General features: G+C 44.3%; 6 protein-coding genes across 6 annotated transcripts; 3 read left to right on the plus strand and 3 right to left on the minus strand.

Moving 5' to 3' along the window:
• Positions 1-429: 429 nt before the first annotated feature.
• On the minus strand, positions 430-5,678 carry Bfra_011195 (putative dna-directed rna polymerase iii subunit rpc1 protein; the record flags this gene model as incomplete). Its single annotated transcript, XM_037341526.1, has 4 exons — positions 430-4,494; positions 4,547-4,696; positions 4,751-4,963; positions 5,652-5,678. The coding sequence occupies 4 exons, from the start codon at positions 5,676-5,678 to the stop codon at positions 430-432; spliced, it is 4,455 nt and encodes a 1,484-aa protein (XP_037188338.1).
• Positions 5,679-5,883: 205 nt separating this feature from the next.
• Bfra_011196 (putative nuclear envelope morphology protein 1 protein) lies at positions 5,884-7,506 on the minus strand (the record flags this gene model as incomplete). Its single annotated transcript, XM_037341527.1, has 3 exons — positions 5,884-6,038; positions 6,092-6,320; positions 6,370-7,506. The coding sequence occupies 3 exons, from the start codon at positions 7,504-7,506 to the stop codon at positions 5,884-5,886; spliced, it is 1,521 nt and encodes a 506-aa protein (XP_037188339.1).
• A 1,651-nt stretch (positions 7,507-9,157) lies between these two features.
• Bfra_011197 (putative translation regulator gcd7 protein) lies at positions 9,158-10,630 on the plus strand (the record flags this gene model as incomplete). Its single annotated transcript, XM_037341528.1, has 3 exons — positions 9,158-9,258; positions 9,309-10,487; positions 10,537-10,630. The coding sequence occupies 3 exons, from the start codon at positions 9,158-9,160 to the stop codon at positions 10,628-10,630; spliced, it is 1,374 nt and encodes a 457-aa protein (XP_037188340.1).
• Positions 10,631-10,652: 22 nt separating this feature from the next.
• Positions 10,653-11,051, plus strand: Bfra_011198 (uncharacterized protein; the record flags this gene model as incomplete). Its single annotated transcript, XM_037341529.1, has 2 exons — positions 10,653-10,712; positions 10,875-11,051. The coding sequence occupies 2 exons, from the start codon at positions 10,653-10,655 to the stop codon at positions 11,049-11,051; spliced, it is 237 nt and encodes a 78-aa protein (XP_037188341.1).
• A 272-nt stretch (positions 11,052-11,323) lies between these two features.
• Bfra_011199 (uncharacterized protein) lies at positions 11,324-13,882 on the plus strand (the record flags this gene model as incomplete). Its single annotated transcript, XM_037341530.1, has 2 exons — positions 11,324-11,519; positions 11,688-13,882. The coding sequence occupies 2 exons, from the start codon at positions 11,324-11,326 to the stop codon at positions 13,880-13,882; spliced, it is 2,391 nt and encodes a 796-aa protein (XP_037188342.1).
• A 336-nt stretch (positions 13,883-14,218) lies between these two features.
• On the minus strand, positions 14,219-15,427 carry Bfra_011200 (putative short chain dehydrogenase reductase family protein; the record flags this gene model as incomplete). Its single annotated transcript, XM_037341531.1, has 4 exons — positions 14,219-14,437; positions 14,498-15,055; positions 15,146-15,262; positions 15,333-15,427. The coding sequence occupies 4 exons, from the start codon at positions 15,425-15,427 to the stop codon at positions 14,329-14,331; spliced, it is 879 nt and encodes a 292-aa protein (XP_037188343.1). The 3' UTR covers positions 14,219-14,328.
• Positions 15,428-15,810: the final 383 nt, after the last annotated feature.

Here is a 15,810-nt window from a genome sequence, read left to right on the forward strand (position 1 = left end):
GATGGGGTAATGGTATACATGCACAAGTGGATTGGCATAGCATGGACAGGTCAAATTGCTAATAATGTCAGGACGACAGAACAGTCAAATTGGATTGTAGACTATATTTTGATGTATCCACTTGACTCGGAACATTCATACCACTGAAATTTAGATTTGAGTTCGGAGATCGATATCACTCTACATAATGAAACTGAGCGGAAACCTATATATCATTTGGGACATTGCGATTCTCATTTATAACATGATTATTCCGTCTATTTACGATTTTATACTTTTTTAATTTGCTGGGTATTATACTGTATAGACAAGCTCGCGCTCAAGACAACACCAAAATATGAAAAATCCCCCAATCTCTCATTCAAGCATGTAACCCAATCTTCGCCGATAAACTCCATCATATCACCATGTCTCCACATTATCGTAAGTTCAGCCCATAGCTGCTCTCTTTAACTTTATTCTCTCCCTTTGATCCACCTTCCACGCATCTTCGAAAAGCGTTGGCTTTACTTTTAGATCCTCCGGGGTAAGATCTAATGCTCTGACAACCTTGAATGCACCTGTACCAACGCCCATTGTCTGTCCCATGATGATACACTCACTAACGCCCTCGATTCTGTCTGTCTTCATGCCCGCAGCCGCATCGAAAAGATGATCTGGTGTTTTCTCAAAGGATGCAAGTTGCAACACACTATCTCTCATTTTGGAAAGACCGAAACGTGTGATACCTAAGACTTCTCCCTTGTACGTCATGACATCGGCAAGGAGTTGCATGTGACGAGGATCGATGTCCATGTCTGCCATAACGGTTGCAATTTCGTTGGCGATTGTGGAACGGGCAGCTTCAATACCGAGGACATCACGCATCTCCATGACACTGTTAGATTTGACTTTGGTGCCGTCGACACCTTCAGTTCCGATACAGGCACGGAGACCATATCCTTCGACGACGACTGTGTACTCTGGCACCGCATCTTCAGATGTGTTGATAATAGCTCTTGTGGCTTCTGGATATCCGGATATTGCCAATTCTGGCACAGCGCGCTTGAGGTGATGTACACGAAGTAGAAGGTCAGAACCGCCCTCGTCGAGGGAAGGTTTTCCTTTGGCTGCGGCTCCTCGAGCTGTGGTGGGAGCGCTACCATCGTGTGTAACGTTAATGAAAATGCAATTTCCCTTGACGTGTAAATCTTCGCTTCGGACCTTAAGTTTCTTGTTTTTCAAAATTGTGTGTGCAATATTTTCCACAGTAACTTCGATTTGCCTATTTACCAAATATTCCGTGTCAACAGCCAGACAAATTATGGCAGATTTCGCTGACCACATATCCTCGGCGAAATGAAGAACTTCGTGCAGGTAGGTCTTCTCCATACGAGCTTTAACGAGACGGGCTACTTCCAATTCCTTAGAGTTGAGCAGAGGGCATTTGACGAATGGCGTAGCGATCGTCTTTGAAGCGTTGATGATTTCCTTGATACGGGGTACACCTGCTGTCAAATTCATACCAGCGACACCAGCAAAATGGAAAGTTTTCAAGGTCATTTGTGTTCCCGGTTCTCCGATCGATTGTGCACCAACAGCTCCGACAGCATGGCCTGGTTCAACCTTGGCTCTAGAGTACTTTTCGAGACAAAGTTCGCAAAACTTCTTCAATGTAGTCTCGGAAACCTTGGCAACTTGGTTGACATAATCTCTTGATTCTGGCCATTCGTCTTTCTCGTTGTAGAGAATACCCGTAGCTTCTGGGTCATCTACGAAATCATGGAGCCCAGCCTTCGTACGTACTCTACCCATGTGTGATGCCTTTTCCCCGATGAACTTATTGACGGCAGCAAGGAACTCCCGACCTCCATCATGCTCATCCACACCGTAGTCGCTAGCATCGTCATAACTTAATGGTTCTCCGTTGCGAAGTCCAAATCTAGAAAACTTGGCTTTGAATGTTGCCAAGTGTTCCGCACATTGTTTGGTAACTTCGTATGGCAGAAGTGATCTTTCCTGATTGTTCCATGTAAGAGTTTCTGCTTGAGTCCATGTTCGTTTGAAATTGACAGGAACTGCATTTCCCTCCATGTCTAGGGGATCCAGTCCGTCGGCACCAAATTGGAACTGAACAATTCCACCACCAGAGGTTCTAACGGTGTCATCATATTGTGTTGACAAATCCTCCAGCGATTTCATAAGTCGTCGTGACATGTAACCTGTTTCTGCTGTTTTGACTGCGGTATCGACTAAACCTTCACGTCCGGACATAGCGTGGAAAATAAATTCATAAGGAGTCAATCCTGTGAAAAAGCTGTTCGCTACGAAACCTTTGGCAGGAGGCTGTTTAGAATGTTTCGGGAAATGAGGAAGAGTTCTATCTTGAAAGCCTTCTTGGACACGGGAACCTCCAATAATTTGTTGCCCTACCAGCGCCACCATCTGCGCAACGTTAATTGCTGAACCCTTTGATCCCGAATTAGCCATTACTAGCGGTGAGCTCGAAGCGTATAAGGTTCTGAGACACTCTTTTCCAGCTGCACCACGAACTTGACTGAGCTTGCCGGAAAGTTTAGCTTCAAGAGTCTCCTCCATACTCAAACCTGTAGATTTCTCCAATGTATTATTCTTGAAACTCTCGATCAGCTGTTCACACTCTACATAAGCAGCAGCGATCAATCTGGCTTTACTCTTGTTGAGTTGTTCGGAAGGATAGACATCACTGATTCCTATAGAGAATCCCATATTCGTCAGGTACCGAGCAGAAAGCTTAGACAACCTATTCATGGCTACAACTGCTGCGTCTGGACCATAATCTCGCAATATGACATAGAAAATAGAGTCTTTTTTTCCAGATCCAACTGTGCTCTTGTCCATGAGACCGCACATTACTTCTGAATTTCGAATCACTAGCCATCCGTCATTGGCTTCCATATCATTCGCGAACCCTGGTGGTACCATATTTGGTACGAAATCTCGACACTTTGCGTCAACGTTAACGAGAATATTATCTTGCTTATTTGGGCGCATGAGAATGCTAAAGACTTGTTTGCCAGTCCAGAGGGCTTGTGGCTTCAAAATGGCTGGCTCAGGAAGTTGCAAATGAAGATTTGCGTCGACCATGTACATACAAATGTTTGTGAAGGTCTTGCGATCGAAAAAGTTCTCTTTATTGGAGAGTAAATAAGCTGCAGTGATAAAATCCTGGGTAGCAGAAATAATAGGTTCTCCATTCTTGGGAGTGGAAAGATTGTTTTTCACTCCCATTAGATTGATTGCCTCAGTTCGCGCCTCCTCTGTTTGCGGTACGTGAAGATTCATTTCATCACCGTCGAAATCTGCATTGTATGGATTACAAACACACTCATTCAGACGGAATGTTCTCCAGGGTCGAATCTTGGCATAATGACTCATGATACTGAGCTTGTGCAGAGATGGCTGACGATTGAAAAGTACAATATCACCATCCTCAAGATGTCTTTCAACAACGTCTCCTATCTTGAGGAATTTTGCCTCGTTATCCCGTTTAGCGAATTTCAAAGATATCTTATGGTTGGAATCTTTCTTGACGATTTGTTGCGCACCAGGATGAACATTCGGTCCGTTGATAACACACTGACGCAGTTTTTCGATATTCTGACGTTGAACCCGTTCAGGATATGTAAGATTCTTTGCCACCAAGATAGGAACGGCAACTTCGTCGATACCAAGATTCGGATCGGGAGAAATGACGGTTCGTCCAGAGAAATCCACACGCTTTCCAGACAAATTACCTCTGAAACGACCTTGTTTTCCTTTCAACCGTTGACAAAATCCTCGAATCGCCTTTCCGAAACCAGGTTGCTGAAGACCTGGAACGTCGCTATTGACATACATGGCAATTTGTAGTTGAAGAAAATCCCATTGCTCCATAATTGTTTGGACTGCCTGACCTTTGTGTAGTGCTGCTCTTAGCAAAGAGGCCATGCTAACAATCTCGGCAAGTTTGGTGGTAATATCATCCTCATTACTTCCTCCATCTTGCTGAACAGATGGCCTAATGCAGATGGGGGGTGCTGGAACGAACTGCCATAGAAACATCTCAGGGCGACCTTCAGCGGGATTGATTCCAAGAAGTTCGCAATCGCTCGGCGTAATCAACTTGAATAAGTTCAGTACCCTTAACGGGTGTAGATCCTCATACACTTTCTTCACATGTTTCTCCAACTCTGTATTGTGCTTCTTTGCTTCTTCGAAGGATTTTTGGTATTCGGCCATTCCGGGTGGAACTACCTTCTTAGCTGCGGTAGACTTGTTGTATTTTGTGTACTTGTCGTGTGCCAATCGAACAGGACTGATTTTTCTGATTTGACCGTTGGTAGCATTGCAATGGGGGCATTGACTTGCTTTTCGACATTGCTCGTTGATCTTCTTACAGATTTGCGTGCGCTTTAGATTGTCAATACCCGGCTTTCGTAACTCTTTCAAGAATTGTCGTCGCTCGGCATCAGTGAGTAGAACTCTGGCGCATGTCTTTAAATGTCAGCATCCGGCTACTCTCAGAGAGGTCAGGCTTCCGAAATACCTTGCAAACGTTTTGTAATATCATGATAATTAATTTCAAGTACCCAATATGAAAAGCTGGGAGCGGTAATCTGACGTGACCAAAATGACCATTGCAGTCTTGAAGACCTTTATCGCAAGTATCGCAACGCCCAGATTTGCTGGAAGTCCCCTAGGAGAGCGTATTAGTAGGTAAAATTCATAGATCGAGACGGATTTCCCCTACTAATCTTGGGTCAACAGGGCCATGTGGAATTGCAGTTCGACCAGCGTCGACATTATATAGCATTTTATTCGAAACCTCTATAACACCCTGGTTGACAATGTCTTGATTTGACTGGATTCCGAATTTCAATTCTTTGAATCGTTTCGGAATCTTGTCGACGACTTGCGCCTTAATCGACATGCCGCTGGACATCATGGGCATACTGTTTATGTGCTACCGGCAATGATGCATAGACAGGTGAAGCTATTCGAAGATGTGCTTGAAAGTATGTTGAGCTTTTTTCGCTATCGCATTATTGTTTCAACAGGGTCGGGATTGAGTAAAACTCGAGTTGTCGAAGTTGGTAGGCGGCGTGGTGATGATGGAGATGTCGAGTCAAATTGGTAGATTCGGATTTGATCCGCAGAAATTTTGGTATGGTTGGTTCCGAAAAAAAAAGGTTCAGCCTGGCAGATACACTGTAGAACCGAACCCCGCAATCATGAAGCTCAATTTAAGCTTTGCTTTATCGAGACTAGCGCCAATCCTTATCCACCACGATAAGAGTTCTTTACTTCTTTACGGAGAGTACAGGGAATACTTTTTAGTTGTGGCTTGAATGCCAAAATAATGGTACAACACATACAGATGATTGCTTGCATTGAATCCGCTTAGTTGCAGCGCGGCATAGCTATGATGAAAGTCTATTGAAGATCTAGATAATTCGATATCCAGATCCATGTTCTCGTACTTCAAGATGTACTTTAACCGTCTAATTTTCATAGGATTCCTAATGCTGATCGGTGGTTCGAATTGTGATTCGTCAATGGGAAGATGTCGATTTTTGAACTCAGTACATATCATACATAATACACATGTACATACTATCACATCAGACGATATCTACTATTGCAAAACTCACAATGAATCGAACTCGTACACTGATCATGTATCCGAGATTTTTAATCCCCTTGGAGCTTAGAGATTTCTATTGAAAGTTCACATCCTTTCCAAGACTAGAGTCTCTAGACCACAGTGCGGCAATTTAGATAGCTGTGCAGTTGAGACTTGATATAAAGGTATCATTAAAATATTTATGCATGAAGTATTCCTATACTCCTTTCCGAACTTAATATTCCAAACTCATCTCTTCCCTAAGAAGTCATATGCTTCCCATCCTCCCCACCGCGTAATGCAAGAAAAGCTCGCACATCCGTCACATACTGGAGTCCTTCCAAAAGGGGTACCAGATGTAGAAGATCATTATCCGTGGGATCATTGATCCACCCTTCTATGGGTATTGCATTATCTATCGAATTGTTAGCTCGATTCGATACCTCATATTAATATATATTCATTCACCTTGATGGAACAGATAGCTCACAGGGCTATTGTCTAAAATCATAACTTTACTAAGATCAGGCTCAACAGAGCTGAGATCTTTAATAAAGGCGCCGTTTCGATAGGTACAGTGCTGTCGATAATATCGTGCAGAAAAGAATTTACGCTCTTGTTCTAGCCAATCTATAACCGGGTCTGCGTAATCTTGAAGTGATGCCGTGAAAACAACCAAGTTATACCACTTGCAAACCTGCGAATCCTGTCAGTGAAATTTCTTTAGGGCGCACATAGCTACTTACACGTCGCAAAAATTCATCGCAGTATGGCCTCTTATTCACATAATACAATATTGGATGTTGAGGACCAGCGCCCCCTGCACCCATGAGATTTGTGATCTGTACTTCCACCATATGGCCAGCACTCATTCGACCTCCATAATTCATACTGTGTATCAAAGTTTCGTCCAGGTCAAGAATAAGGGTCTTCTGGGTGAGTTTCCCTACGGGAGCATCAAGTGTATAGGATGGTTGTCGTCGAGGTATGAGGGGTCGCGGTGGTGCTGGAGCTCGTGGATATTTTGTCATGAGAAGAGAGGAAGTTGCGGAGGACGTAGGTGACTTCATCATCGCAGCAGCCATATCGGTAGCGGACATGGAGCCGCCGGATCCATCACTCTGAGTAGTTGTTGACGATGCCTTCCGGTGCTTCCGCTGCCTCAAATTTTCATCGCTATGAATCCTGATGCGAATGGATCTCCTCGCGGGTGAGATCTCGTCAGAACTTTGCAAGGATCTTGAACGTGTCTGGCGGTTTGATGTTTTCGTTGCAGATTTATCTGTCTCGCTAAGGAGCCCGTCGTTATCTGATTCAGACTCAGATGAGATGAAGGACGAGGAATTCGGCGAGGGAGGATCTCTCGATGAGGATGCGTGTGCCGCCGATAGCTTCCCGTTGGCCAAATGACTTATATTACTTTTCTCGGAAATGGGCGATCCTCCCGTCGATTGTGTGATTGAATGCCCAGTTGTGCCACCGAATAGTTTTCTGAATTGAGATATTGGGGCAAAGTGACCCCGTTCATTATACAAGCAAGCTATAACGTATACCCCCGGCGCAACAAGAGTAGATAGCACCCATCGTATAGAGTCATAAAGCATTCTCGTTATGCCCACATGTTCACTTGTATGATAAGCCATGCCTTCTTTGTGTAATAGTGGTGTAGATTCGTGTATTGTGTTGTCATCATCGGTATTCGAGTCTGGCGCATCCTCCTGATCCAGTCCTTTCGGCTCCTCGCCGTATACCTCTTCCCGCGAATTCCTCCTAGATTCTGACGTAGTTACGGATGCCAATACGTTTCCCAGAGAATTTGAACGCGAAAGTGAAGGAGAATGCGTAGGAGAGCCTCGCCCCGAAAGGATATTCAAAGAATTCATAATGGTTTTCGATCCATGGAGGAAGGCTTCTAGCAATCGATCATTAACAATGGAGATGCGCGATAGTCCAACTAAAAACGCTAGGAGCGCAAAGCTCCAAAAGTCTATGATATAGGAGTTCGGTTCGGAAAGTATGTTTGCGTTTATTTTCCTAAAATCCCGAATGGTGTTTTCGCGCAGGTTATCGTCGACTTGAATGGAAAAATGGAAAGGAGTGAAAGTTGTGAATTATTGATATATCGTAATAGCGTATCGTTGTTACTGTACTCGAGTAGGTATGGGATGCTCCGTACGGTACAGGTATATGTAAAGTACAAAGGCAAAGTCGCTGCTCCGGTCAAAATAGGATCTTGGAGAATAGATTAATCAAACAAGCTAAACTTTTGGAGGAAATCGCTGTTCTAGATGAAGAAAATGATTGACCTCGGAAGAAATAGAGGAAGGGGAAGAAGGAGAAAATAGGAAAAAGAGTGTAGATGGGAATGGGAAGGGGAATTATAAGGTAGAAGGTCGATGAGGATGAGTGAGCGGCCGAATTATAATTATCATATGAAACCGTGTTAATATCTAGGTAGGCACAGTACAGTACAGTTCAGTTCAAGATTATCTACAACAACACAACACAACACAACGGGGAGGAGGGATTGTTCAGAAGTAGGACAACACAATTGGTGATGGCTGATGAGTGAATGGATACGAATACTAGCATACTGCGGATTGTTGGATGCTTTCCAATTGAAGTCACTGCACTCACTCCTTAATGCAAACTCACTGTTCAACTCCTAGACAGTTCTTGGGGAGGTACGCTTGGGATACTTTGCATTCGACCATCTGTATGGTGAGGTTTCTCATTTTGATGGAACCTGCCCCCCTAGATTACCTAGGTACGGAACAGACAGTCTTCGCTCACAGTCAAGCTTCGCCAGGAGGCCGGTATTATCGACAGCGTGAAAGAGTGTACGTAGTGGACTCTGTGCTGTACCTAGGTAGGCGGGCAGGTAGCAAAAGCATCATACAATCAATCCATTTCGATTTGAGACCAAACGGAACTCTAAGATACACGATAGCTGTTCATTCACTTCCGTTCCGAGGCTGTCTTATCTTGAAGAAGAAATAATTATTGATTTGATGTTGCTTTTTACGCTGGAATTTGGAATTTGGACCTTGGACCTTGGACCTTGGACCTTGGATCTTGGACCTTGGATCTTCCGAGTTGCGTTAAAAAGCAATAAGTCTATGATCCCCTTCATCCTGAGTCACTCGTCCCCGCACTTTTAGCATTCTAGTAGTAGGTCTGCCAAAAAAAGAGATCTTCAACGAACATAATTCTTTAATTCTTTTATGCTCTACAAAATTGAGACATAAGTTATAGGATAGATACAACTTTCAAGGTATCCATTCAAAATTCGACATTAAGAAGAATTCGGATACGACAGTAACAGTGACCGTATCAGTAACTCTAAAGCATTCAATCTGATTCAGCAAGCCCAAACAGCAAAACTTCATTGAGGGGCAATCGCACTCCGCACAAATATTCGACATCTTCAACTCCAAGCAACCACACACCACTTACTACTCGAAATCTCTCCTCTCGAAATCTATCTACCTCCAAACTTTGACCGTCACATCCAATCTTTGAAACAAAAAAGATATGCCTCCAGTTCATAGTGGAGGGTATGCGCCAAACCTTGGTGCATACTTGAAATCATTAAAAAGTCAACCAGTTGAGTCATCCATAGAAAATTTGATATCGTATGTACCTTTCCATAATCTTCAATCAACAAACGATTAACACATTTCAGACTCTTAAAACGAAGACAGATAAGGACTTCGAGATCATGCGCCATAGCCACAGCTCATTTATTACTCCAAGTTGTCGCAAAGCAAAGATGGACGGATATTACAAAACTTTTGGAACGGGTTCGGAAAGTAGGACAAAGGTTGATTGAAGCACAACCAAGGGAAATGGTCGTTAGCAATATTGTTCACAGAGTCTTGGGTATGATCAGAGACGAAGCAAAAGAGGACCGCAGTGAGGATGTCAGTGATTCAGCATCGACAAGTCAAATTGGTTCGCCCATGCGTGAGGGCTTCAGCGATGTGGCATTACCAAGGGCGTCACACAGCTCGCGGCCTCCTCTAACAACATCACATACTTCCTATGCTGCCCAGTATAACATGCCTGTGCAGCAATCAATGTTCAACCTCCTCTCCGCTGCCCCTTCGCCGGCCTCAACGCCCCCAGGAACCGCGTCTCCTCATGGCAGATCTGTGGTAGATATGACTTCACTTGCGCATAAGATGGCCTCTAGCACGAAGGATCTCAAAGCCGAAATCATACAGGGTATCGAGGAAATTATCGAGGAACTCGATCAAGTCGATGATCAAATTTCTAGTTACGCGCAGGAGCAAATTTCTGAGAAAGAAGTTATACTCATTCACGGCTCCTCAAGGAGTGTCCAAAAGTTCTTACTGAAGGCCGCAGAGAAGAGAAATTTTATTGTAATAGTTGCTGAATCATACCCAAATGACCATTCTACGACTCATTCTACGATTACCGGAAAAGGAGAGCAAGAGACCGATGTCGATTTGGACGCAGAAACCATGTTAAAGCCACTTTCGGCTGCTGGAATCACAGTTATTGCTATAACAGATGCTGCGGTATTTGCAGTAATGCCGAGAGTTACCAAGGTCATTTTGGCTACTCATACTGTTATTGCTAACGGTGGATTGGTAGCCGCAGCTGGGGCACGCATAATAGCAAAAGCTGCAAAGTTTCATAGAATTCCAGTCATTGTTGTTAGCGGTGTCTATAAGCTCAGCCCGGAATATCCTTTCGAGTTTGAATCGCTCATTGAATATGGCGATCCTGGAAATGTCGTTGGATTTGAGGACGGTGGTTTTGTAGATAAGGTTGAAGTCGACAACCCTCTTTTCGACTATGTCTCCCCTGATTTAGTTGAACTTTATATTACCAACTTGTAAGTTTTCACAATGTAATTCGATGAATACTACTAACCAATTCAACAGAGGAGCTCACGCGCCGTCTTACCTATACAGGATAGTTGCAGAGCACTATAAACCAGAAGATATAAATTTTCATAAGCCAGAACTCCAATTGTAAATGTAATTAGGTGGTTTGAAAAATGAAAATAATCTTCTACGGCTCCAATTTGATTCCACGTTATGCACTTCTTTTGATGGGGGTAATTAATTAGGCTCTGCCTGCACAGCTTTCACTCCAAGTATAAACTTATACTGAAGAGGCCCCAGCTTTGATTGCGAAAGGTATGATTCTACAGCCTAGTAGTGTACGAGGAATCCATCTATGGAAAGCTTCAAAGGTATCGCAATACTAAGGTGTTCAGAACTCGTACTTTGAGCCAAGCTTTAGTGGTGGAATCATCGATATCAACAACTTGGATCACAATGACGTTTGTAATGCAACCAGCAAACAGTATATTCTCTTGGTACCAATAGTCATTCTCAACTCTCTTGCTACCGTGGCTGCCTTCGTTCGAACGCGTAATCTTGCAGAATGGTGACTTATCTTCTCGTTTAAGCATGTTGTGAGACGGAAGGGGGACAGAGATTGGCAGATATGAGTGATTGCTGATGTGGGGGTGCTGATCTACGACAGGGCTGAGTATATAGCTCTATTGAGTCGATTAGGTTGGCTTTAGTTGAAAAGCTCAAGCTGTTACCATTTTCTAATATTTCATCCAAACATTTATATCTTGCTCTATCCTACGTTGTCAAAATACCATCTTGCCACCATTACTTCTTCAGTCGTGGTCGCGGTTTATAGTTTGGAACCATGGATCAGACTGCTCCTCCTCCATATAGCGAAACTGATGTCTTTTCGAATACCAATACTACGATCCCAACACCAACAACGACAGAAGCAGATGATGCATCTAGAGTGAATGGGAGAGGCCGATCAGATTCATCATCTACTGAAAACTCGTTGATATATACCCCTCCTTACTCACCAACCGAGCCTGATGATCAACGTAAGCACAGTCATTTTAGCTCCTTGACCAAACGGTGCGCTCGTCTTGTCTGGAATCTTGCATATTCTGTGGACAGGAGCAAGCGAGCTTGATTTGATCGTTTATATATCTTAAAGATCATACATACATACATAGCTCTTGAGATAAACTAACCCCCTGCGATTCTAGACTCGGAAAGCAACCCCAAACATCTATCTCCTCACGACTACTTCGAGTCACGACCGTTACCGCCGCAATTTTCGGCTCCCAGAAGTACTCAACATGAGATCTGTGTTACTCGGAGAAGTACATCAGATGATGTCCCCATCCCATCTTCCGCACCAGACTATGGCATCACACAGCAAGATTGGTCAACCTTTGTAAACTATTTGCTGCCTAATCACACCCTCAATGTCAACCACGATGTTGCAGACCGCAAGCTCAAAGCTGAACTAATTGACGAGCGCATGCATAGACTTACGCTCAATGAAAATGATTATTCTAGACTTGACATGAATGAAGTTCAAGCGCAGCTTCATCCTCTTCGTCACCCCGTCACTGCATCCAATACTGATTGGATAGGACACGTAGATGAGGTGATCCAAATCTGGAACTCGGGGTTTTTTCTTCCTCGTGGATTGGAGATTCTGCGCATTGATGTGGAACAGCCTGAGTTGTTTCGGGATAGAGACAATAACATGCCTGGTTCTTGGATACCGGGTGAAGAAGAAGAGTCGCGCATTCCCGAGCGAAATCGAGGTCGGAGAGGCTTTTTGAGTCGTTATTCTATGTCTGGTCAAGGGGCTCGGGGGGTTAGATTAGGTTCTATGGTTGCGGATGATGAGGGACTCAGAATTGGAAGGAACGGTATTGTGGCCAACTCGAGCGGTTTGCGTATCGGCAACATGTTTGTTGCTGATGATAAGGGATTGCGAGTTGGTGGTAGTCGAGGGATTGTAGCTGATGAGGATGGTGTTAGTATTGGTGGTTGTCGATTTGGGGGGAGGGGAAGAGGAGGTATGCATACGCCGGACATTAATCGAGGGCAGGAACAAGAGCCAGAGGAGTGGCATGGAAGGAACGGGTGGGGAAGAGGGGGTATATACTCGCGAGAGGCTAGCTGGAGATGGGCGGAACCCCCAGAAGGATGGTATGAAAGAAGGGGAAGGGGAAGAGGAAGAGGTGGTCTGCACACGCAGGATCACCATAGAGGAGGAAGACACGAATCCGAAGGGTATCATTGTGGACACTCACAGTTCCATCACGATCTCCACGAAAGAAAACGAAGAGATCATTCCTCTTCCTCTTCCCCATCCTCATCCAGCTCCTCCAGCTCCTCCTCCTCTATATCCCTCGCTTCCCTTCCCTCCCCCGAACATCTACCCGACCACCAACTCCCCGCGGCCAAAGAATCCCTACTAGCATGGCTCCATCACCCCGAATATCCCACGACCCAACAGACCATTCAAAGATTAAGACAAGACATCCAATCCGCGAAGAAGAACAAGAACAAAAACAAAAACAAGAAAAATCCCAATTCCAACATCGGTAATTCCTCATCCACCGAAGACCTCGCCACCCTCCGCAAAGAAGTCGCAGATCTCCTCCGAAAGTTCAACGACGACCAGAAATCTCAAAAAACCATTCGCAAGATTCTACGCAAAGAACAGCGGGGATTGAAGAAAGCGCATAGGAAAGAACGAAAAAGTACACGCAAATCGGAGCGGAAAGGCGCGAAGAAAGAGAAGGATAAGAAAAAGGAGAAAAAATGTAACAAGAGAGATATTTCACGTGGTATACCCTCTGCACCTATACTCACCTACCCAGACATCCCCGAGATACCAAGCGCGAGATTTCCACCGCTTCCAAATCTTCCCGTTCCTTCATTCCACACTCCGTTTTTCGGAGCGCAGAATCCTAGTATGGCAACTATGTACGGACGAACATGGCCTTTTCTCTCTTCCCCTCATCCTCATCCTCAGCCTCACATCCCACCTCAAATCCCAAGATCCTCCTACGCACAAAATTCCTCACAAATCCACGCTCAAGCTTCGTCTCTCCTAGCTAGCGCGACAGCCAAGGAAGTCGAAGCTAGGACTCTGGAGGTCGTTTTAGAGAGTGTGTATTTGAATGGGATTGAGAGAGATGGGGATGTATTGGAAAGAGACAAGAAGAAGCAAGAAGTAGAGAGGCTTCTGGAGGAATCTGGAGAGTTGAGAAGAGAGGGGGAGAGATTGATGGCCGAGGCGACGCAGATGGATGGGGAGTTTGCGAGGGAGATCCAGAAGTGGGAAAGAGAGGGTGAGGGAGAGGGGCAGGCGTGGGCAGGGTGGCTTGGAATTAATGGGGGTCAGAGTAGTGGGGTTTTTGGGAGGGGAATATGAATGCATATGTAAATTGATTGATTGTATGTGATCTTTTTTATTCCGTCCAAGAGTCATTGGGTTTGGATCTTCAATTCGCGTTGAACCTTTTGAGAGTCCAGTTGATAAGTTCGGACGAATGAATTTCAATATCTAAGCCCCCAAATATGTTTTGAGAGGTGATCATCTCAATTTTAATATAATTTCAATTGACCACCCAGTCATCAACACGAATATATATCTTTAAGCGATAATGGTGAGCAGATGAGTAAGTTTTTCATTTCCGCTCAACGTCACTTATCAGGACGTGTTCACTTGCAATCGACTAGTCATTACTCTTCTGATGTGGCGTAAAAAGCCTATTTATATTTTCCTGATTACTTTTATTTGTTTCTATTTCATCGACATCTAGGGACAATGTGAATATCTCCTCCTCAACCTCATCTCATCCCATCTCGTTCCATGAATTACCTTCCCGGAACATCCAAAAGAACACCACCGTCAACCGCAACAATCTCTCCGTTAACATAGTTATTCTTCGATAAGAATAACACAGCCATTGCCATCTCCTCATCACTACAGATATCATTAGCTTTCCAGCATTCTCAACCCCAAAGAGAAAGATAAAACACATACCTTCCACCCCTCTGCATAGGCACATGACCCTTCTGCTGAACCTTCTCCTCATCCAAATAACTCTTCTGCGCTTCATCACTCTCCCCCGTCGTCATCTCACTTGGAAAGTATCCTGGCGCAATACTATTCACCCTAACACCAATCTCCTTAAACTCATAACTCATCAACTTACTCAAATGCACCGTCGCGCCCTTGGCCGCATTATACGAGAAATGTCCCTGTGCATGTCGCATAATCCCACTCATACTACTAATCACAATGACAGAGCTGGACATGCGTCCATGAACCTTATGAGCCGCCTGTAGCAGCGGAAGAAAACAGACCGTGGTGAAATAGACGGCCGAGACGTTTGTATTAAAAGTCGTACCCCATTCCTCGAAACTTTCCGAATTGAACAACTTATCTTTCAGCTCGACGGCATCGGAGGAATTGGGCTCGGCTTTGGGCCCGGAGATCCCCGCGCCTGCGAGGAGGAGACTGATGTATTTCTCCTTCTTGCTGATTTCGGAAACGAGGTTTTCGAGATCCTTTTTGCTGGTTACGTCACAGGGACCAATTCTAGAGGTTTGGGTTAGATACGCTACCAGTCTAGCTATCGTAACTGTGGATAGGGAGATAGTAGAAGAGGAAACTAGGTAAGAAACTCACGGGATAATAGAACCTCCTGATGTGGGAGAGTGTTGCTTGGCTGCATTTTCTAGAGCTTCCATTCGACGACCTGTGATGTATACTTTTGCTCCATTTGCGGCTAATGTTTGAGCTGCCCTATTTGATTATCAGTATACAGTCAAATAGAAGTGTTCCAGATATAGAGAGTGAGGGAGAGGGAAAATACATTAATCCAATACCAGTTCCACCTCCAGTGATGACGCAAACATCATTCTTCATAGAGAAGAGATTCTCAGCTCGAAGTTCATTTGTACCAACCATTTTGACGTATTAAAGTTTGAAGTAGAAAGAGAGAAGGTTCCAGTTTGTGTTTATGTTGTGTTTATGTAGTAAGTGGGTAGATAGGAGAGATTAACAGAATTATATACAAAATTTGAAAAAATCCATTACTTATTCTTTTGTTCATACCTACCTCATGCACCGGAGGACTTGCTCCTTGATCTGATATTTACAATGGAATGTTTGTTAGTTCCATACGTCACTGCACTTTGGTTTGCGGGCCGTTTGACGTGGGGGAAGGAATACAATATGTAGCCGCCACTGGTCGCTTGTAGCTCCCGCCAAAGCTGGAGCTAATGGTAACAACCGAGAAAGATCGATCGATGCCGAAATCATTCATCAGTGGTGGGGGATTAGACAAAATG

Source organism: Botrytis fragariae (assembly GCF_013461495.1).
Source record: "Botrytis fragariae strain BVB16 chromosome Unknown tig00000225, whole genome shotgun sequence".
Taxonomy (NCBI): domain Eukaryota; kingdom Fungi; phylum Ascomycota; class Leotiomycetes; order Helotiales; family Sclerotiniaceae; genus Botrytis; species Botrytis fragariae.